The sequence below is a fragment of the Aethalodelphis obliquidens genome, unplaced genomic scaffold, assembly GCF_003676395.1.
Source record: "Aethalodelphis obliquidens isolate GAN/ISIS:26980383/991018 unplaced genomic scaffold, ASM367639v1 scaffold59, whole genome shotgun sequence".
Taxonomy (NCBI): Eukaryota; Metazoa; Chordata; class Mammalia; order Artiodactyla; family Delphinidae; genus Aethalodelphis; species Aethalodelphis obliquidens.
In genome coordinates this window covers 2722243-2744349 of record NW_020838003.1, presented here as the reverse complement: position 1 = coordinate 2744349, position 22107 = coordinate 2722243, and the positions used below count along the sequence as shown (strand labels likewise).

At 40.0% G+C, this 22107-nt stretch overlaps 1 protein-coding gene across 1 annotated transcript; it reads right to left on the bottom strand.

The window, feature by feature from the left end:
* Window positions 1-18493: 18493 nt before the first annotated feature.
* Window positions 18494-20633, bottom strand: LOC113609917 (growth-regulated alpha protein-like). The gene is made up of 4 exons (XM_027087618.1): window positions 20447-20633; window positions 20229-20352; window positions 20043-20126; window positions 18494-19226 (listed from the first exon to the last, which is right to left on the bottom strand). The coding sequence occupies exons 1-4, from the start codon at window positions 20535-20537 to the stop codon at window positions 19211-19213; spliced, it is 315 nt and encodes a 104-aa protein (XP_026943419.1). The 5' UTR covers window positions 20538-20633; the 3' UTR covers window positions 18494-19210.
* Between the last annotated feature and the right edge of the window lie 1474 nt (window positions 20634-22107).

Sequence of the window (22107 nt, the reverse complement as noted above, 5' to 3'; positions counted from 1 at the left end):
GGCTCCGGACATGCTGGCTCAGCGGCCATGGCTTATGGGCCTAGCCGCTCTGCGGCATGTGGGATCTTCCTGGACCAGGGCACGAACCCGTGTCCCCTGCATCGGCAGGTGGACTCTCAACCACTGCGCCACCAGGGAAGCCCTCTTTTAATATTTGTCAAATGAATACATGAATCACTAACCCTGGATTCTCCTTAGTAGTTCACCAAACCCTGTAGAAACCATCTCACCTTTAGGTATAATGAACACAAGCCAAATTTGGTGACCTTGATTCTTCACTGCAAATGTGCAGAAAAAAAAAAAAAAAACAGCAATTTGATACTCTTCTACAACTAATTTATCCAGAGCAATTCCATTTTAGAAAATCACGTAGTTCCAGAGACCCACCACAGATTCGACTTTCCTTGAGTCTTCCTTCCAGAGCACTTGCGACATAGTAGGTCATGCTTACTTATTCTAAGGTCTTTTCTTTGTGTTCCAGATCTTGCAGGTTCACTACGAGGTAGTTTGGTGTGAATGTTACTCTTCTATCTTGCTTAGAATCTGCTGGGCTCCCTGAATATGGTGATTTCTTCTGTCCTAGAAAATCTCAGTCATTATCCTTTCAAATATTACTTTTTACCCATTCTCCCTCATCTCACAGTCTGGAATCCCTTTCAGAAATAAGTTAGATATTCTCATACTGTGCTTGAAGTCTCTTAACCTCCTTTTTGTATATTCTATATTTTTATCTCTCTGTTGTGTCCTAGATGCATATAAAATAATTGTCTCTCTAGCTGAAGCTAATCTACTGTTTAAGCTATCCAATGAGATTTTACTGTATGTAATCATATTTTTATTTCTAGAAGTTCCTTTCTTTTAAATCTGCTATTCCTTTCCCTATTATCTATTTGTCCCTGTCTGCCCTCCCCACCCCTGAATCTGCTTAGTTTCCTAATATTTTATTATTTTCTTATGTTCCAATGTCTTCTTTCATGTCTAATGATTTGAAACATACTTATTCATTATGGTCTCACTTGTTGATTTTAACACTTTCAATTTTAGGGATGTTCTGTATAGTGGGTCTTAACTCGTGTTTAGTGTGGATGGTTCCTTCAGAGTTTTATAAATTTGGACTTTAGACTCACCTGCAGCATGGCTTTACCTTTGAGACTCCTTTGGGGTCCATGTTGAAGGTATATCTTACTAGGGCCGTTTGACTTTCATTTCTGCCAGACATTGATCAGGGCCTCCTTCTATGCTACCTGGGAGTTCCCAGCCCATACAAGTGCTATAATGGAATCCCAAACCTACCTGAAGGCACACTGTTGGTAGATAATTTTCAGGGACGAAAAAGCCATCAATTTTCCCACCCATTGTCCATGTTGAGGCAGACATGCTTCCTTATCACAAACCTGTGTTTTTTAAGTAGATTTAGTTCCATTGAAGGTTCTGATTTTATACAAGGATCTTTGTCACAACTCTCTTTCTTACAAGGATCCACAGTCATGTCATCAATCTTCATGTGAGATTAAGATGTCAGCATCTAGGTTATTGATACAGCAACCACCTTTAAGCCTCTCTCTGCACAATCCACAGTATTTACCTAGGAAATTTCCTTTCCTAGCTTCTGCTTCCTTTTTGAGAGGGCTGGGGGAAGATCCTTGGGGTTTACTCTCTAATCAATTAAGCTGTTCATTTGAAAGGATGTTTCAACTCTTATTCAGTATTTCCAAGTGATTTGTAGAATAAGGGTTTTTAGGCGATTCTGTCAAACAAACAAAAAAGTTCTGGAAGCGGAAGTACCACACTCAGTTTTGAGAAGAGCGCTCTCTGAGTTGTAGAGAAGCCCCACTGAGTTGTCTGCCAGCTACCCTGGAAATTACCTGTGTCATCCTGGTTGCCTCCTGGCAGCCATGTCTCTGTGGTGTGTTCTCACACTCCTGTCCACAGGAGGCTAGACTAATGAGTGGGTGCGAGTCTCAAACTATGCCGACTAGATCCTTTTCTCTTGAACTTTGGAATTTTATATTCCAAACCACTCTTAGTCTTGTACTCGTGGTCCTGAAATAGTTCTTTCACCAAGCTCAATCTCAGAGCTAGTCGTTAGTACATAGCTTAATAATATGATAAGTATTTTTGCCATGATCTGCAGCAGTAAAACTCGCCATCTGCTTTGGACAGTTTAGAGACTTGATCTGTATAGTGGATAAGACAATGTGAATAGGTACCATGAAACTGGCTTTATTAAATACTAACTGGGAAGTGATTTTACAATTTTAATAATAAGGATAATGCTTTATGATTGCTCATGCTTACTTTCAAAGCAACTTTAATTTTAGTATTTCCTCTCAACTATTTTGCCAGTGATGGAGACACTTTGTTTTGTTTTTGCTGTGTTTTCACACTTACAACAGAGTAGAGAAGTTCAGACACTTGCTCAGAATCATAGAGCCCAGAATCACCGCTGGACTTTTTGCCTAGGGCTCTTTCAATATGTGCATATTACCTCTCTAAAGAGCAATAGTTTCTCCTGAGGAAGTGTGGTTTTTTTTTTCTGTCTGTCTGTCTTTGTTTTCCCCTCTCACACATGCAGACACACACATCCAGTGATATAATTCTTTGGAGGTAACCGCCCAATTCATAAAAACTCTCACTTCTCTGGGAACTGTTTCTTCATTCCACAGTGGTGGGTCCCAGGTGGCCTTATATGCACCATGTAACCACGGTCCCTTGGCCATAGTTTGTTGGACCTGAATCAATATGGCCAATATGGTCTTCCCTCTCAGGAACTGGAAATTGAATCTTAGGGAAAGCAAGTTGCTTTTTGTGGATGACTTGCAATTGAGGACAGAATAGCAGAGAGAAAGAATGAGAAAGAGAGAAACTTCAGGCAGGAAGACAGAGGCAGAGACACAGCAGATGAGAGACTTCCCTGGTGGTCCAGTGGTTAAAACTCTGCCCTTCCAATGCAGGGGGTGCAGGTTCGATCCATGGTTGGGGAGCTAAGATGCCACATGCCTCATGGTGCAGTCAAAAAAAAAGAAGACACAACAGATGACAAAAGAAAGTTCTGAGGGTTCCAGTTCAGATAAAGAGTCCCTTTCTGCTATGGACTAAATGTTTGTGTCCCTCAAAAATTCATATGTTGAAATCCTAATTCCGATATGATGCTACTTGGAGGAGGGGGTTTTGAGACGTAATTAGGTCATAAGAGTGGAGGCTTTATGAATGAAATTAGTGCCCTTATAAGAAAAGGCCAGAGAGCTAGTTCTCTCTTTTTCCACCATGTGAAGACACAGGAAGAAGATGGTCATCTGTAAGCCAGGAAGAGGGTCTTCACCAAGAATCTGACCATATTAGCACCCTGACCTTGAACTGTGGGAAATAAATGTTGTTTAAGCCACCCAGTCCATGGTAATTTTGTTATAGCAGCCCCAGCTGACTAAGACACTTTCTGAAGCAGCATTCCTGTTCATTGGCTCCATGAGAACATCACTCATCGGTTGACACATTTTTTTTTCTTTCTGAGGTAGCATCCTTGCGATCTTCCCTGGATCTTGATGGTCTTAAATTCCCTCCCTCTTCTCATCCCAGAGGACAACTTTACTGTTTCCTAGGATGGATCAGTTCTACTCTTGGTTGATGTAATTAGGCTGATGATCTATTAGGTTTGCTTTATTTAAAAATAAATTAAAATTATTAAAAATAAATCATTAAATTAAATTATCAAATTAAATATTAATTTAAAATTAATATTAATTAAATTTATTAATCTATTTATTAATTAAAATTTAATAAAATCATTAAATTAATTATTAAATTAAAATAATAATTTTAAAATTAAAATTATTAAAAATAAATTATTAAAACTTAACCCACGTACCGCAAAAAAAAAAAGAAAAACCACAAAAAACCCCACAGAATTTAGCTTTTCTATTGGAAGTGGCCACCATTATAAGTTTTTCAATTATAAGTGGTCTTACCCACTGCTATGACTTAAGAATTTTTTTTAAAACCTAGTTTGGGTGTTTTATTCAGAAGTTAATCCAAATACACTCTCATTATCACCTGCATGTCTTTTTTTTTTTGTGGTACGCGGGCCTCTCACTGCTGCGGCCTCTCCCGTTGCGGAGCACAGGCTCCGGACGCGCAGGCTCAGCGGCCATGGCTCACGGGCCCAGCTGCACTGCGGCATGCAGGATCCTCCCGGACCGGGGCACGAACCCGCGTCCCCTGCATCAGCAGGCGGACTCCCAACCAATGCCCCACCAGTGAAGCCCACCTGCATGTCTTTATCCCATATCATCTGCCTGTATCTTCTCCATCCACCAATTTGAAAATTCTATTTGGAGTTTAGTTTCTAGAAATGTGCCAAAAATAGTTTTTTCAAAGTGGGAGAATTTTTTTTTTTCTTAAAATTTCTTTCATCAAATGGGTCTATTGCTTGCCTGGTTGGTTTCTGTAAGAGAGCTTCTAGTAATTTTAAATCACTTTTATATTCAATGGAGATATCTATAAATAGGTCAACTTGGATATCATGTTAAATAGGTTTGAACCAATTGTTCTCAAACTCGGGAGTGCACCAGAATTACCTGGAAGGCTTGTTAAAACATAGACTCTTGGGCCCATCCCCAGAGTTTCTGAAATGAGGCCTGTGAATTAGCATTTCTAACAAGTTGCCAGGTGATGATAATTCTGCTGGTCTTGGGACTACACTTTTGGATTTTCTGGTATAGACTTATTCTAGTCTTACTGTAATTTTATTCTGATCTGTGGCAGAGTCTGCATATATTTCTAAATATAACCTTAATTAAAAGATAATTATACCTGTCCATAATCTTTTTGATAATAGTCATCACCAACTCAGCCTCAGGACCTAAACAAATTAATTTTCCATCTTTCAATGTGACTCTGAAAAGAAAAGTGTTTTGGTTAAATAATAACTATTTAATTTTAAACATTTTAAATGTATTCATTACAATTTCTGTAACATGAAATTCATATGCTTAAAACGAACACACAGATTTCTCAAACTAAATTAATCTATTATTATTTAGAATATGACTTTTAGTCATATCAGTGTACATAACAAACTTTTTAAAAAATCAACTAGAAGATAAATTTCTTAGAGTATTTTGAGATATCAGCTGATAATCAGTGAAAATGTATTGGACTTAGATGTACAAGGTATAGCGCCAGACTCTGGAAAATCTGCATATGGAGGGTATATTCCAGGCTGCCAGTTATCAACCACTTACTATGTACTCTTTGTCGTTATACCTCTGCTAATTTGGTTAGCTTTTAGGACCTCATTAAAGCCTCATTTATTATCAGGAGAGAGACGGAAAGCATCAGTTAGTTATTTAAATTAATTCTGTAGTTTTCAACTACATTTCACAGGACAGCAAAGCTTTACCCCTTTGAGGTTCATTGCATGAGGACCAGATCATAATAAAAATTATAATGATAATAACATAATAATAATTCCTTAGTAAATTACCAGTACAAGGATAGACATAAAACATCACACGTAACAGTGAAAACTTGAAAGTATTCCCAAGACAAGGGTGCCTGCTATCACCACAGCCATCTCAGCAAAACTAGAAAGAGTCATAAGGTCTCCAAAGGCAAAAACTAAACTGCCATTATTCCCAAATGATGTAACTACATGAGTAAAGGGTTGATGGTTACAAAATCAATATAAAATTTTATGTCTAAATGCTAATAACAACTAAAATGTGAAATTTTATAAGGCTATCCTTTACAATAGGATCAAAAAGAAGTAGCATTGTGGATCAGTGAGAAAATGATGATATTTCAATAGGTAGTGGTGACACACTTGATGAACCATATAGAAAAATAAAATAAAATTGGATAATTCCCTCACATCATATGCAAAAATCAATTCCAGGTGGATTAAAGTCTTAAATACAAAGGAAAAAACTGTAAAAAAATTTAGAAGACAATACAGAAGAATATTTTAGGAACTCTGTGAAGTTTTTTTGAAATAAGACACTAAAAGTGCTATCCAGAAGAGAGAATACTGTTAATCTCAAGTACATTAAAAATACAAATTTATATTAATTGAAAAGACACCACAGAAAGAATGAAAATATGAACCACAGATTGGAAAATGAGCTTTGCTATCCATAAATACGATGAGGGTTTAATATCCATAATGTGTAAAGAACACCTGTACGGCAATAGGGAAAATTTAGTGTTCACATAGGAAAAGCAAAGAGAATTAATAGGAATTCACAAAAGAGGGAACCAAAATTCTCATAAATATATGAAAAAATTCATCCTCATTAATAATAGAAAAATGGAAATTAAAAGAACAATTAAAAGTACCATTACATACCCTGCAGGTTAACAATACCAGGTGTTGTCCAGTATATGAAGCAACAGATGACTTCATGTAGGAAGGAATGTCAGCTGGCACAATTACTTTGTAATGCAGTGTGGCATTTACCTAGTAAGGTTGAAGATGTGCAAACCCTAAACCCAGCAGGTAATTCCTAGGGAAACTCTCATATACCTGACGCAGGAGACATACAAAAAATGTTGATAATGTAAAAAAATCTGTGCACCAATGGTGGATTAGGTAAATAATTTGTATTTATTGATTTAGTATTCCTATAATAAACTACTAAGTATCACTTAAATTGAATGAACTACAGCTAAACACATCAAAATTCATGTACTGCAGAATAAAATGTTGAATAATAGAAGCACGTCACAGAAGAATACATTTAGCAAGATTCCATTGACCTGGAGTTCAAAAGCAGGCTGTCTTAGTCCATTCCAGTTACTATGGCATAAATACCATAGGCTGGGTGGCTTAAACAGCAAAGACTTACTTTGCACAGTTCTGGAGACTGGGAAATCCAGGATCAAAGTGTTGGCACATTTGGTGTCTGGTGAGGACTCACTTTCTGGTTTATACGGCCATTTTCTTGCTGTGTCCTCCCATGGTAGAAGTGTGAGAGAGCTCTCTGGGGTCTCTTTTATAAGGGCACAAATTCCATTGATGAGGGCTCTACTTAATCAGCTCCCAAAGGCCCCAACACAATGGGGATTAGGATTTCAACATATAAATTTAGCAGGGAGGAACACATTTAGTCCGTAACACAGGCAAAATAAGTAATAATTATTTTAAACTTCATAGGTGATAAAACTTTTTTTAAAAATCAAGAAACAACACAGTTCAAAATAGTACTTACTTCTTGGAGGGGGGTGAATATATGATTTGGGAGGTGTATTAGTTTGTCAGCGTAGTCATAACAATATACCATAGACTGGGTGGCTTAAACAACAGAAATTCATTGTCTTATGATTATGGAGGCTGGAAGTTTAAGATCAAATGTTGGCAGACCTGGTTTCTTCTGAGGCCTCTTGCCTTGGCTCACAGATGGCCTCCTTCTCACTTTGTCCTCACAGGACATTTTCTCTGTGCTTGCACATTCTTGGTGTCTCTTCCTCTTCTTAGAAGGACTCCAGTCATATTGGATTAGGGCCAACATTATGACCTCATTCAACCTTAATTTTTTTTTAAAGGTCTTACCTCCAAACAGTCACATTTCTAAGGTATTAAAAGTTAGGACTTCAACATATGAATTTAGGGAGAAAATTCAGCCCATAATAGAAATTTTACACGTGGGAGGCCCTGATATACTGATTATATTCTAGATTTTTGCCTGGGCAGAAGGAAGTGGGTTTTTATTCTATTACTGATCTTTGAACTGTTTGTATATGTATTCATACACTCTTTCGTATGTGTGCTAGGTGGAATCCTAAGAAGGCTCACCAAGTTTCCCTCCCTAATCCCCAGGAGTGTGAACATGATGAGATATTACACTCATGGTTATGTCACATTACATGGCAAAAGGGATGGATTTTGCAGATGTAATTAAGGTTACTACTCAGTTAACTAAATTACACCAAAGAGTAATTATCCAGGTGGGCCTAGAGTAACTGTGTGGTTCCTAAAAGTTCTCTGCTGGCAGCAGAAGGGGAAATCAGAGAGATTTAAAGCATGAGATCCGTTCAATGCAAGGAATATATAAAAGCAACCTCTAGGAACCGAGAGTAACCCTGAGCCAACAACGAGTAAGAATAGGATACCTCAATCTTACAACGGCAAAGAACTGAATTTAGCCAACAACATAAATACTCTTGAGAATGGATCCATCTCCAGAGCCTCCGATGAAACTTCAGCCCAGCTGACACCTGGACTTTTGTCTTTGAAACCATAAGCAGTTCTCACTATAATAATAATAATAATGATAATAATTGTGATGTGATACAGGTGTTAACTAATACCATGGTGGTAATCATATTGCAAAATATAAATGTATCAAACAAACACGTTGTACACCTTAAACTTGTACAATGTTATATGTATATCTCAATTTAAAAAAGAAAAGCAGATAATCTAGTCAAGCCACCTGGACTGCTGACCTATAGAACTGTGAGATAATAAATAGGTTTATTTTAAGCCACTAAATTACAGAAATTTGTTACTTAGCAATGAACAGCTAAAACAGTACATATAATATAGTTCACAACAAGCTGTTTCAATAAAATGCAGAAGGGTTCTCCACAGCCTCTAAGCTCTGTATTTGTAGGCTGTTGCTTCAGAAAGTTGTCAAGTCAGCCTCTAGTGCCACTGGGCCATATTGAACTTATTTTGTATCCAAGTATGTAACAGAGAGATTTCCAGACAATCAAGAATTATCCATGATTCCTTACTGAGGACCATATATCTTTGTTTACTGTATGTGTTCATTGAATTCAAGGTTTAATCAGAACAATTCATTTCCTAACCGTGTTCCCATTTGAGAACATTTTCTTTTTTGGAAAGAGTAAAGTGTGTTTTCAGAAATGAGAGCATAAACACTGGGCAATTGTCTTCCCATACTCTGCAGGGATAATGCTCAGCAGTTCCTGTATTCTCCCTCTAGCACATTTTGTAAGAAAATGGCAGCTTTGAAAAGCTCAGTACTGCAAAAGACCTGAATAGACATTTTTCCAAAGAAAATATATAAATGATCAATAGGTACATGAAAATATGCTCAACATTACTAGTCATTAGGGAAATGCAAATCAAAACTGCAATGAGGGCTTCCCTGGTGGCGCAGTGGTTGAGAGTCCGCCTGCCGATGCAGTGGACACGGGTTCGTGCCCCGGTCTGGGAGGAACCTACATGCCGTGGAGCGGCTGGGCAGGTGAGCCATGGCCGCTGAACCTGCGCGTCTGGAGCCTGTGCTCCGCAACGGGAGAGGCCACAACAGTGAGAGGCCCGCGTACCGCAAAAAAAAAAAAAAAAAAAAAAAACAACTGCAATGAGATATCACCTCACACCTATTAGAATGGCCATAATGAAAAAGGTAAGAGCTAACAAATGCTAGTGAGCATGTGGAGAAAAGGGAACTCTAGCGCACTTCTTGTGGGATTGTAAATTGGTGTGGCCGCTATGGAAAACACTATATGAAGGACGCTCAAAAAATTAAAAATACAGCCACTATATGATCCAGCAATTTCTCTTCCGGGATTATATGGAAAGGAAATGAAAACACTAACTCAGAAGGAAGTTTCATGTTCACAGAAGCATTATTTACAATAGCCAAGACATGGAAACAACCTAAGTGTCCAGACAGGGATGATATATACACACATATATATACAACAGTGGAATATTATTCAGCCACAAATAATGGAGAAATCCTGCCATTTATGACAACAGAGATGGACCTTAAGGGCATTACACTAAATGAAATAAGTCCAAGAAAGACAAATGCTGTATGATTTCACTCATATATAAAATCTAAACAAAATAATAGAAAAAAATCACATTTGTGGTTACCAGAGGCAGGGAATTGGGCAAGGGGGAATTAGACGAAAGTGGTCAAAACACACAAACTTCCAGTTTTAAGGTAAATAAATACTAGGGCTGTAATGTACAACGTAATGACTAGAGTTAACACTGATATAGTTTATATATTTATTTTATTTATTTATTTATTTATTTTTATAATATTGTGAAAGAACTTGGCTCATTGAAGGAACATGGTAAGTGGTTTTTTTTTTTAGATGTTGGGGGTAGGAGTTTAATTAATTAATTAATTTTTGTTGTGTTGGGTGTTCGTTTCTGCGTGAGGGCTTTCTCTAGTTGTGGCAAGTGGGGGCCACTCTTCATCGCGGTGCACGGGCCTCTCACTATCGCGGCCTCTCTTGTTGCGGAGCACAGGCTCCAGACGCGCAGGCTCAGTAGCTGTGGCTCACGGGCCCAGCCGCTCCACGGCATGTGGGATCCTCCCAGACCGGGGCTCAAACCCGTGTCCCCTGCATTAGCAGGCAGATTCTCAACCACTGCGCCACCAGGGAAGCCTAATATATATATATATTTTATATATAAAGTTATTAGGAGAGTAGATCTTGAGTGCTCATCACAATGTGAAACATTTTTTTCTTTTTTTAATTATATCTATGAGATGAGGGATGCTAACTAAACTTATTCAGTAATTATTTCACAAAATATGTAATTCAAACCATTATGCAGTACACCTTAAACTTATACAGTGATGTATGCCAATTATATTTCAATAAAACTGGGGGAAAAGTTAAAAACAAAAAAACGGTACTAGAGGCTTCCATTCTCCCCCCACATCTTCACTACTTACATGATTTCTTTCCTATTGCACTAAGCACCTTCAGGTATCACTTGGACTTCTGCAATGAATTTGGGAGAAATAAAGTCAGATTGTGTCTGAATACACTGGCACCACAGCTCTTGGCTCTCACAGGGATCAGCTGTGTGAGAAAAGAAGAGCGAAACACTAGGAACAAAGACAGCCATGAGGCTTTATTCTTTACTTGAAATATGAAATCAATGCAGCAGGATGCTCAATTCACCAAATACTGTCAGAAATATTTAGGGAGACAATCACACAAGTCTAATCGTCTGCTATTATTATGATCAATGAACCTTACTGAGCATCTACTATGTTTGACCAACAATTTATTGCTTAAAAGTATGTATGGTCAATAAGGTAACTTGTTTAATGGTAAAATCAATTTGATTGCCTTCTATAAAACGTTTTAAACACCAAGTTTTTATGTGAATTCTATCAGTTGAAGGTAGCAATTTCTATCTGCCTAAATTTCTAAACTCCCTAAATGTATTTTCACTAATGTTGTTGCTGTCATCTCTAATAAGAGATAAGGACCTTATGGTCAGATATTTCTAGGAAGTTCAACAGATTTTTACAATTTAATTCAACAAGAAATTCTTTGATATTCCATAATCTAAATCTATGTTCTGCTTGGGTTTTAAGTTTATCGTTTCTACATTTTGCATTAATACCAGATTCAATCTCATTAGATCTGGAAACTTTTATGAATTTTTCCAGTGCCTAGGAGGGAAAGATAAAAGCCATAGCTGCCTTACCAGAGATGGCCAGGACAAGAAGAGCCAGCAGGAGGAGTATTTGTGAGCTCTCAGTAGCCATGTCTGTGCTTGATCTTGATCCTTGTCTGAACGGTGGAATCAATACTGCAACTCTCTTTTATGTGCTCTCTGTAACCCTGGGTAATTTTTGTTGTTCTTGCACACTCTTTTTCCACTGAAAAATAAAAGGAGCAGCTTATCAAGTGGCATGTTTGTCACTTACAAGCTAATAAGGAAGCTGGGTTTGTTTTTCAAGCTTTGTTTTAATTGGGGGGTTTGGGGCATGACGAGATGAACTCGTTGAACAGAGACTTTAACCCATTATTCCCTGAGGGTGAAACTGTATAATTGTGAAGGGTTCAGTGCCAGTTGCAGTTAGTAACTTACAGAATGGAATAAAAAAAAATGTCTATACATCTTTTCAAAGGTCATGTTTGTACAATGTAGGAAATGAAGATGCTTTTCCTCAGCAAGTATTTGCTTTTGGCTTTTGTGCCTATTTGCATAATACCACTCAAGGTTATAATAGAATCTTCCAAGCTCTAACTACCCTTACAATATAGGTAACCTATAAAGATACTGAATGAAGTTCAGATTACAACAACTGTTGTCCTGTCAAGAACAGTAAACTACAGTTTACTATTGGTTTGAAGGTAGCACCTTCAGTTTGCTTGAAGCTGAATTAACTAAAAGTGGATTATGAGCTTTTTTCCCTTAAGCAGTTTTATAAATGACCTTAATTATCCTATACTGACCACATTTTTTTTTTTTTTTTTCACATTTTTTTTTGACATTAACAAACCAAACACCAAAGCATTTGTTTCAATTTCCTGGGGCTGCCATGACAAAATAACAGACTGGGTGGCTTAAAGAACAGAAATTTTTTTGTCTCACAGTTCTGGAGTCTAGAAGTCCAAAATCAAGGTGTTGGCAAGGTGGTTCTATCTTAGATCTATGAGGGCAGGAGCTGTTCCAGGTGTGTCTTTCCTTGGCTTGTAGATGGTCGTCTTCATCTTCACATGCTGTTGTCCCTGTGCACACGTCCAACTCCAAATTTCCCCTTTTTGTGAGGACACCAGTCATATTGGATAAACCACCCCAATGACCTGACTTTATTTTGATTACCTCTGTAAAGACACTATCCCTAAATGAGGTACTGGGGGTTAGAATTTTAACCTATGAATTTGGGGGGTGGGAGTCGGGGGGACACAGTTCAACCCATAACGACATTTAACTGAAGAATCAGTGATTACTGAGGGCAGATATATTCTGAGGTAAACTTATTCTAAATAATGTCTTCTCTTTTGCCAATTCTCACTGAACATCCATTACATGCCAGGGCCTTTGCTGGACTCTAAGTATTTAAAGAATAAAAATTGAGTTTCTGCTCTTGAGAAGTCCATAGTCTGTGTGGAGAGGCAGACATGTAAGCAGATTAAACTAGATGGTGATCTGTGTTATAATATAAGCACCCTGGAGACAGAGGAGGGAGGACCTCCCCTGCAGAGCCAGGAAAGATTTTACAGGGGAGGCAACACTGGAGTTGTTAAAGATGAAAGAAGCTCATATTAACAAAAGGCTGACAAACATTTAAGACAGAGAAATGCACAAAGAGGCATAGCTTTGTGAAGGGCTGCTATAGTCTGAATGTTTGTATCTTCCCCAAAATTCACATGTTGGAATCCTAACCCCTAATGTGATGGTGTTAGGAGGTGGGAGTCTTTGGGAGGTGATTAGGTTATAAGTGTGGGGCCCTCATGAATGGGATTAGTGCCCTCATAAAAGAGACCCCATAGGGTTGTCTCATCCCTTCTGTCATGTGAGGATACAACCCAGAAGAGGGACTTCACCCAACCATGCTGGCTACCTGACCTTGGACTTCCAGGCTCAAGAACTGTGTGAAATAACTATCTTTTGCTCATAAGCCACCCAGTCTGTGATATTTTGTTGGAGCAGCCCAGATGGACTAAGACAACAGTCTTGGCATATTAAGAAAGTGGGAAAAAATTATTTCAATCTTAAAATGAGATAAGTAACAATAACTTGACAGCATTCAATTGACCCATCAGATCTTGGCCTTTATACAAACAAAAATGCTGAAAATAAGTTAGAAACACTATTCAGACACAACCTTAACTTCTTTGAGTCTCATTTTTCTTCTGTACCAAGTAAAGATCACGAAATACTATGTTATCAACATGTTTAGATATTATGATGATAATAAGGAAGGATACAAAGATAAAATAACCAAATATTGAAAGACTCAAAATAATTCAGTTTTCCAAAACTTAAAAAATAGGCTCAGGACATATGATAGTTATTAACGAGTTTGCTAAAGAAAATAGAGCTCTGGAAATCGACATTGAACTTCTGTTGGGTCTCTTTGATCAACAGTAAGTCACATACGGTCAGGGAAAGGATACCCAGAGATGTTTAGGCTGAGCAATTCTCAGACCTCTTATGGGGTGGGGAGATACTTGAGGTCTGACTTGTTAGAGTGGAGAGATCTTGTGAGCACTCAGGGCATTCAGTAGAGACAAAGAAGAGGCATGACTTAGTAGTACAGTGAAGTGAAGCCTAAAGCAAAGAACTCTCTCTAGACCACACTGATAAAGCTTAAAAACTAGCCTCAGAAAGATCAAGCTGATACTCCAATAACTTAACTGCTTGCCAGAACAGAGACTAAGACTCCGAAAGAAGAAAACAAAATCTTGATGCTCCACAATAGAATATTCAGTTTTCCTTCACCCAATCAAAAATTACTACACATGCTGAGAAGTAGAAAATCATAACCCATAGCCAGGAGGAAAATTCAGGCAATAGAAATAGACTCAGAAATGACAGAATTATAGAATTAATAGACAAGGATTTTAAAATAGCTATTATAGATATGCTAAAGCATTTAAAAGAAAATATGAACATAATGAAGAGAGAAGTGGAAAGTATATATATGTAGTGCAACTTCTAGAAATGTCCAACTAGAAAATAGAATACACATCTGCTAACTCCTGACCTTCAGTGAGAGTTGTCTCATGACAGGCCATCCCACCTGTGAGCTGAGCAAACTCCTCTGCCATTCCCGCCTCTATACCCACAAATGGAGAAAGCTCCCAGGAAAAGAAGCGGGAGAGAGGAGCTTAAGTTGAGAAGCCACTAGCATATATAGATGTTGCCCACTGCAACTTTGGAACTCATCAGTAAGCACAGGGGATATGAGTGGGGCACCAACAGTGAAGACAGGATGAGCCCTTCCCCTTGTTATTTGTATGAGTAGTCAGAGAAAGGAGAAATAGCATCTGTGATTCTGGATTGCCCCCATTGTGCCATTGCAGGTCTGCCACCTCTGCCACCTCCCAGTGTTTCTCCAGTTACTTCTGGAAGTCCCAAGAGGACATCTCAATATGACTCACAAAGAAGGACTCACAATGACAAAATGGGGTAAGCCATATTTTCTCCTCTCCAGCTCTAGCTCACTTAGTAACATTGCTCAGGAAATCTCAGTCACTGTTGCCATTGCTGTTTCCCACTGATGATCTCTCAAAGTTGTGATGTGACACATAATATTCTTTTCCTACTTACTTCATCCTATGACCACTACCTCACATGCCTTTTCACTTCCTGCCATAACATGTCCAGCAGGAACTGCCTTGTACTAGGAAAGTCTCAGGGAAATTTGGTGTGAAAACTATACTACATATCCACCTGGTCCAGGACTGAGACTGAGACAACACCCATGGAGTTGGCCTGAGGACCAATGGCAGATTCCTGGAGCCATTGATAACATTTAAATCCCTGCACAACTTCAGAAAGGGTATTCTGTTATTACCTTTATTGTATAGAAGGGAAAATAAAGTTAGGTCAAGGAACTTGCCCAAGATCACTCAGTCCACAACTGATAGAGCTGGAATTTACTCCAAAGTAAATCTGATTCTTTGAAACGTTTGCCTTTAGTCACCATGTGAACAGAAACATCAATCTCCTTTTTAAGCTGCATGTTCTTTCTGTATTGACAAGAGCTAGGTGGCCAGTATAGCAAACTCCGTGTTTGAGGGTGAGGACTGGTCTTAGGTGTGAGGTCTTAACTGAACCCTCTGAGTCCCACTTGTCAACATTTTCCCATGTCCTCTGACTTGGGGTTAGTGAGTGAATGCTAGCATTTATGGAGCGTCTAGATAGTTTACATTTATTTACTCTGTAATTCACAGTTTCTTCCTTCTCATCTCGATCATAATCAATACATTGGAATTATGAAGAGATTATCATTTTTAACTTTTTTAAGTGTGAAATAAAGCACACAGAGGTTATTTTTTGCTACTTAAAGCCCTTATTTACCCAGCTACTTGGAGCAAGCCTGAACTTGATCTCAAGTATTCAGGATGCCAGCCTCACCTTGTTGCCTCTGCTGAAGGCCTTTACCTAGGGCTTAGGATTTCCTGAATGAGTCCTGAATCAGAGAAAACACACACCCCACACATCTACAAACATTGTTCCTTTTCAGGTTTGGAGTGTGGTTTCTTTTAAATAAGAATCAGGACTAAATTACCTTGGGTTTTTTCCATAAAATAAATAATAAAATTAATGATATGATGTGCAAGTAGATTCAATCACATCCTTAATTATGTTACATGTAAATATTAACATAGAGTCTTTGAAAACCAAGCAACACATAAAGGGATCTTTCTTCACGTGATGTAACAACTTTGTTTCTGTCTTGGAACATGGTGTACGGCAGTTATCCTGGGACAATGTTGAAGACCAAGTTCTAGGGTGCTTTCTCAGGCTAAACAATCCATCAAGTTCCCTAAAATTGCACCAGGAAGCGTGGGAACTAACACATTCAAATCTTAAAACCATTCTACTCTATTTGATAAACTGGCATAAAGGGTTGGGATAAATTTAAACTCACTTGTAGTTACTTATAAATGAAGGTTACAAAATTGAACCAAAATATCAATTAGATCTTCTTATAGATTAACTAATCAGCCACTCACTTCTATTGATGACACAAATTATTTGGGTTTTGAAGAAAAAGTCCTCTTTATCAGCATTTCACCATCAGTTTCATTAAAATGTTAACAATTCTTTGAAAAATCCTTTAGCAAAAGCAATGAAATGAGAGTTCTTGTTAAGATAGCTACAAGAATGAGAATGTTAATCAGGCTTTCTGACTTCAGACTCTACTACAAAGCTACAGTAATCAAGACAATATGGTACTGGCACAAAAACAGAAAGATATCAATGGAACAGGATAGAAAGCCCAGAGATAAACCCATGCACATATGGTCACCTTATCTTTGACAAAGGATGCAAGAATATACAATGGAGAAAAGACAGCCTCTTCAATAAGTGATGCTGGGAAAACTGGACAGCTACATGTAAAAGAAGGAAATTAGAACACTCCTTAACACCATACACAAAAATAAACTCAAAATGGATCACAGACCTAAATGGAAGGCCAGACACTATAAAACTCTTAGAGGAAAACATAGGCAGAACACTCTTTGACATAAATCCCAGCAAGATCCTTTTTGAGCCACCTCCTAGAGAAATGGAAATAAAAATAAACAAATGGGACCTAATGAAACTTAAAAGCTTTTGCACAGCAAAGGAAACCATAAACAAGATGAAAAGACAACCCTCAGAATGGGAGAAAATATTTGCAAATGAAGCAACTGACAGGATTAATCTCCAAAATATACAAGCAGCTCATGAAGCTCAACATCAAAAAAACAAACAACCCAATCCAAAAACAGGCAGAAGACCTAAATAGACCTTTCTCCAAAGAAGATATACAGACAGCCAACAAACACATGAAAGAATGCTCAGCATCACTAGAGAAATGCAAAAGAAAACTACAACGACGTATCACCTCACACCAGTCAGAATGGCCATGATCAAAAAATCTACAGACAATAAATGCTGGAGAGGGTGTGGAGAAAAGGGAACCCTCTTGCACTGTTGGTGGGAATGTAAATTGATACAGCCACTATGGAGAACAGTATGGAAGTTCCTTAAAAAACTAAAAATAGAACTACCATATGACCCAGCAATCCCACTACTGGGCATATACCCTGAGAAAACCATAATTCAAAAAGAGTCATGTACCACAATGATCATTGCAGCTCTATTTACAATAGCCAGGACATGGAAGCAACCTAAGTGTCCATCGACAGATAAATGGATAAAGAAGATGTGGCACATATATACAATGGAATATTACTCAGCTATAAAAAGAAATGAAATTGAGTTATTTGTAGTGAGGTGGTTGGACCTAGAGACTGTCATACAGAGTGAAGTGAGTCAGAAAGAGAAAAACAAATACTGTATGCTGACACATATATGTGGCATCTAAAAAAAAAATGGTTCTGAAGAACCTAGGGGCAGGACAGGAATAAAGACGCAGACGTAGAAAATGGGCTTGAGGATACGGGGAGGGGGAAGGGTAAGCTGGGATGAAGTGAGAGCATGGCATGGACATATATACACTACCAAATGTAAAATAGATAGCTAGTGGGAAGCAGCCACATCTCACAGGGAGATCAGCTGGGTGCTTTGTGACCACCTGGAGGGGTGGGATAGGGATGGTGGGAGGGAGATGCGAGAGGGCGGGGATATGGGGATATATGTATATGTATAGCTGATTCACTTTGTTATACAGCAGAAACTAACACAACAATGTAAAGCAATTATACTCCAATAAAGATGTTAAAAAAAATTAAAAAGCAAAAAACAAAGAATGAAAGAATTTTTTAAAGAGGTAGACTTGAGTAACAAGGTAGCAAGGAGCTCTGTATAAAAAACAGCAATATATTACCATAGTGACACTCACAGGAGGGGGAGGGGCCGGTGCACAGTTTGGAAAAGTACATTCTTGAGTAGGTGAGAGCCAAGGGGAGTGACAGCTACCACCAGATGAAATTAAGTATAACTTATAGTTTGATTTATCTGTGTAGCAAATGAATGCCCAGGAGGAGAAAAAGAAGTTGGGAAACACTGATGTAAATCATCAGATTATCTAGTAAAGATAGACCTTTTTTCCTCAAAAAAATGAAACAAAACTTGTTTAGTTTGAAATACTTTATTTTCATGTTCTTTTTAAATCAATAAATATTTAAACTTCTCTTTTGTAAGATACAGAAAAGCACTGCATAATTAACACTAACAAGGCATTATGCCTTACAAGAAAGACATAAAATGTCCAAAAGATATTTAGAACATTGTAGTTCTTAAAGCGTCAACATGAGAAATGCTGACCACATATTGTGAAATCATTTCAATAAATAATAACTAACATTCTTTTAAACATTTACAAAAGTAGATGTACACATACATCCCCCCATGCTGACAATGACCTCACTGTTTGTTTGGAGGCCCCAGTCTCTGTCACAGGGGCTGGCATGCTGTGGGCTCCTCAGAAATCTTAGTTTAATGACTGGAGAATATTTGCAACCCTTCTACTTCAAACTAGATAAGAATCAGGACTAAATTAACTGGGGTTTTTCTCATAAAATAAATAATAAAATTAATGATACGATGTGCAAGTAGACTCAATCACATCCTTAATTATGTTACATGTAAATATTAACAGAGTCTTCGAAAACCGAACAACACATAAATAAATAAATAAGTGGGAGAACCCTCCTAAGAGATGTTCAAACATATTAAGCCCGATCCAGGTGGCCTCAGGAGCTGGCGATTCCTCTTTTTTCTCTTTGATCCCTGTAAGGGCAGGGCCTACTTCAGGAACAGCCATCGAGGAGCTTCCTCCTTCCCTCCTGGTCAGTTGGATCTGTCCCTGTAAGGAGAAAAGGTCTTGCTTACTAGCTGCTCCAGAAAGCCAACTGCACAGCACTCTTCTCCTGTCCTGCTCCTTGGTTTCCAGAGATTTCTGAGTCCAGTCTTTCCAGCCTGGCACCAAGTGGCTACTGCCTGTAACCCACTATTCTGTGTGGCAGAGGCCTCTAGGCTCTTGGAGACTCTTATTTAGGAATGAGGGTGGGGTCTGTGCTCTCCACTGTGTTATTGGCTATATGGGCGACAAATGGCCAGGATTACTCTCTCTACCTGTCCCACTGGGCCTAACTTAAGCCACAGAGCAAACCGATTTGGTAGCTACTACTGTTTTCCTTGTTTTCCTAAGTCTTAGATAAACCAAATAATTGTCCTTGAGTCACATGGCTAATAGGTGCTGGAACCCAGGTTTGTACCCAGTACTGTGTCACTGCAAAGTCCCAGCTCTTCACCACTAAGCTTTAGTGCCTATGTTGCAGGAAACCAGGGTTCTGCTTTTCAGGTGTGAGGTCCAGAAAGAACTGGGAGAAAAAAAATGCCTGTGTTTTTTAAACAGGTGGAAAGCTTTTCAGCATAACTGCCCATGTTAATGAAAGCAGCTTAACCCACATTCATTTGAATGGGGAGAGTCAGGGGCCAGGATGGAAGGCACTGAAAATACCCTTCTGGCAACAGAGCAGATTAATGATCTTAATGTCAAATTTAATTGTGGAATAATGGTTTTTCAGTCCTTCGGCTAAATCCTGGGTTTCTATGATATAATTTTCAGGAGGCAGATGCCTGACTCTAGTCACACGTGTGAATAAAAACCATAACTCACTTGTTTAGCATCTTGTTGATGATTTTTTTAACCATGGGAGCTTCAGGGTTGAGGCAAACTTCCTGACCAGCCTTGAGAGTGGCTCTGCAGAGAGAAGGGAGAATCCACGTGAGGTCGGGCTGGGGGTCGGGGTGCGGTCGTCGGGAAGGAGGGGGTGACAAGCACAGCAACAGCGGCGGCACTTACACGACTTCCGTTTGGCCGCAGTGGGGTCCCGGGGGCGTCATCTTCACGCTCTGGATGTTCTTGAGGTGAATCCCCTGCACGGTCTGCAGGCACTGGCAGCGCAGTTCGGTGACCACAGGCGCCCCTGCGGGGAGGACAGACTCGGTCAGGGGGCTGTCCCGTGATGGGCCCCCACCCGCCCCCGTCCCGCCCTGGGGGTGCCGGGAGCCGGGTCTCACCTGCTGCGCGCCGGCCGGCGGCCACCAGGACCAGGAGCAGTAGCGCGGCGCGGAAGAGCCGGGCGGCGGCGGGGTTCGCGGCGCGGGCCATGGGGTTCAGCTCGGAGGGTCGCTGCCTGCGGCGGGAAGGCGGGCTGGAGGGCTGGCGGAGCGGATTCTGTGGCTCCCCGAGCCGGGCGAAGCCCTTTTATCGCGATCGGACAGGGGCTGGCAGCCCAGGGCCAGGGAAATTCCCCGACGCACTGGCGTTCCCGGGTCCGGAAGGAGGGTGCGGCCCCGCGGGCCTCCCGCGTAATCCGCGCTCTCGGGGAGGGGGTGGGGTGTCGTCTCTGCGCCGAAATCCCCGCAGGGGGAGTGAGTCGCCGGCACCCCTGGGGTACCGCCTGCGAGGGCGGCCGTGGGCGCCTGGCCACCCCTGGTCTCCGGGCCGAGAGCGGGGAAAGCGCTGGGGGCGGATTCGCGAGACCCTCACAGGGGTGGAGAGACAGTTTTAGGGAGACTTCTGTTTCTTTAGTTATCAGATCTGGGAGAATTAAAGAGGAGTAAGCGGGTAGATTTTGCTTAGCTGTCTGTCCTCTAACTCTATATATCCTGTCTCTCTAAATTTCGATTTTGCTTATTTCATACCTGTGGAATGAATGCTGTCAAAAATACAGCCGACATCTCGGAATCCAGAGAAGAACGTTCAGCTTATTCCTCATGTTATATACTCTCAAATCACACTTAGAATATCTTGGTTATGTTTTCCATTTGGTGGGAACTGGGATCAGTTGTCAAAAGTTGAATCCGGGGTTAATTTCAGTGAAAGTTGAGGGCCATAACACGACCTAGGTTTTTGGGTCCTGCTCAAATTCCTTCTCTCAGCAATGTTGGAATTCCAAAATTCCCTGCAGACCTCCTTTTCCACGTATGGAGGGTTGAGTTGATCTAAGAATATGGAACTGGTGGCCACGCTGAAGCTGCGGGTGGGCTAGTCGGGGTCACCTCTTCTGGTTCTGTCCTTGGACAAAATAGCACATGGACACCAGGGAGTGGGTACCTGCTGCATAGCACGCTTACTCCTCCGGATGTGCGCGGCTGAAACATGAAACGTCGAATCACACGTGAAACACCGTTCCATTCACTGAAGGGGGACCTTCAGTGTTGGTCTTCCTTTTTCTTGACACAGTGACATGCCTCTCTTTTCTGACCAGGAATTTCAGTCTCTTCACCTGATGTCTTTACTAGTTTTTCATCAGAAGTTTTAGAGCTCTAGCATTGACTCAACATTAAATCTAGAGGATTGGATTCGGACATCTTGGAGACATGGAGTATCATGGGAGTGGGAAGAGGAGAAAGAAATGGCCTCTGGCCCAGGGATGGGTGTCTAGGGCCCGGGCTCTGGGCAACTCAGCTCAGTGAGGGAGAACTTGGATCCCGCAGTAAGCCACCCCGCCTGCAGCGAAGCCGCTTGCATTTAGTTGCCACCTATTACCTGCACATTGTTAAATGTTTCTTTGCCTACCCCACGGTGGTTATGAGAAATGAGTCAACGTGTGTGAGAGCCGGCAGGGATTAAATGCCTTATAAAAGTTTATTAAATAAATAGAAATAGCTTTTTCCAACAGCACCTAAGCAGAAACTCTACCTGTTGTGAATCCTTCTATATCCAAGAAACCAAA

What these genes read in the sequence shown, in the direction of transcription:
- LOC113609917 (XM_027087618.1), bottom strand. Translation starts at nt 20,537, where the DNA reads ATGGCCCGCGCCGCGAACCCCGCCGCCGCCCGGCTCTTCCGCGCCGCG. An exon ending in CGCCGGCCGGCGCGCAGCAG is followed by an intron (nt 20,353 to 20,446) that starts GTGAGACCCGGC and finishes TCCTCCCCGCAG; the next exon opens with GGGCGCCTGTGGTCACCGAA. An exon ending in TGCGGCCAAACGGAAGTCGT is followed by an intron (nt 20,127 to 20,228) that starts GTAAGTGCCGCC and finishes TTCTCTCTGCAG; the next exon opens with AGCCACTCTCAAGGCTGGTC.